Here is a 382-nt window from a genome sequence, read left to right as displayed (position 1 = left end):
CCTGGGAAGCCCTGGGACACGTGCCCTGTTGCTCCGCGCTGCCCGTGACGCAGCTTGGTTCGCAGATCCCTCGCGGCCGCTGCACGGTGGCCCGGATCCGGGCAGCGCTGGGGTCCTTTGTCCCTCCCCGTCACACGGCTCTTTGTGTCTGTGCCAGGGGCTTTTTGGTTTCGTTGAGAGGGGCGGCGGAGAAGCCGTACATGGTGGAGGAGGCCGTGTCCTACAACGAGCTGGACTATGTTTCGGTGAGTTTGGGGGTGGGACCTCGCCTTGCTGGCCACAGGGCTGTCAGGAGCGTCACGGTGGGGTGTTTTTGTCCCCAGGGGGTGTTTTGGCCAGTGGGTGGTTGAGACTGGGAGAGTTAGAGGGGATCCTTCCTCAA

General features: G+C 63.6%; 1 protein-coding gene across 1 annotated transcript in view; it reads left to right on the top strand.

Annotated features, from left to right (window-relative positions):
* Positions 1-382, top strand: part of PLEKHM2 (pleckstrin homology domain containing, family M (with RUN domain) member 2) — a gene marked incomplete at its 3' end in the record, with an annotated part of 3,311 nt that overhangs the window by 1,242 nt on the left and 1,687 nt on the right. Inside the window, exon 4 of the mRNA XM_010142887.1 lies at positions 181-245. Within this exon, the coding sequence (XP_010141189.1) occupies positions 181-245 (65 nt within the window). The remainder of the gene's footprint in view (positions 1-180; positions 246-382) is intronic.

This window comes from Buceros rhinoceros, unplaced genomic scaffold (assembly GCF_000710305.1).
Source record: "Buceros rhinoceros silvestris isolate BGI_N320 unplaced genomic scaffold, ASM71030v1 scaffold22689, whole genome shotgun sequence".
NCBI lineage: Eukaryota > Metazoa > Chordata > Aves > Bucerotiformes > Bucerotidae > Buceros > Buceros rhinoceros.
This window is presented reverse-complemented; position numbering and strand designations above follow the sequence as displayed.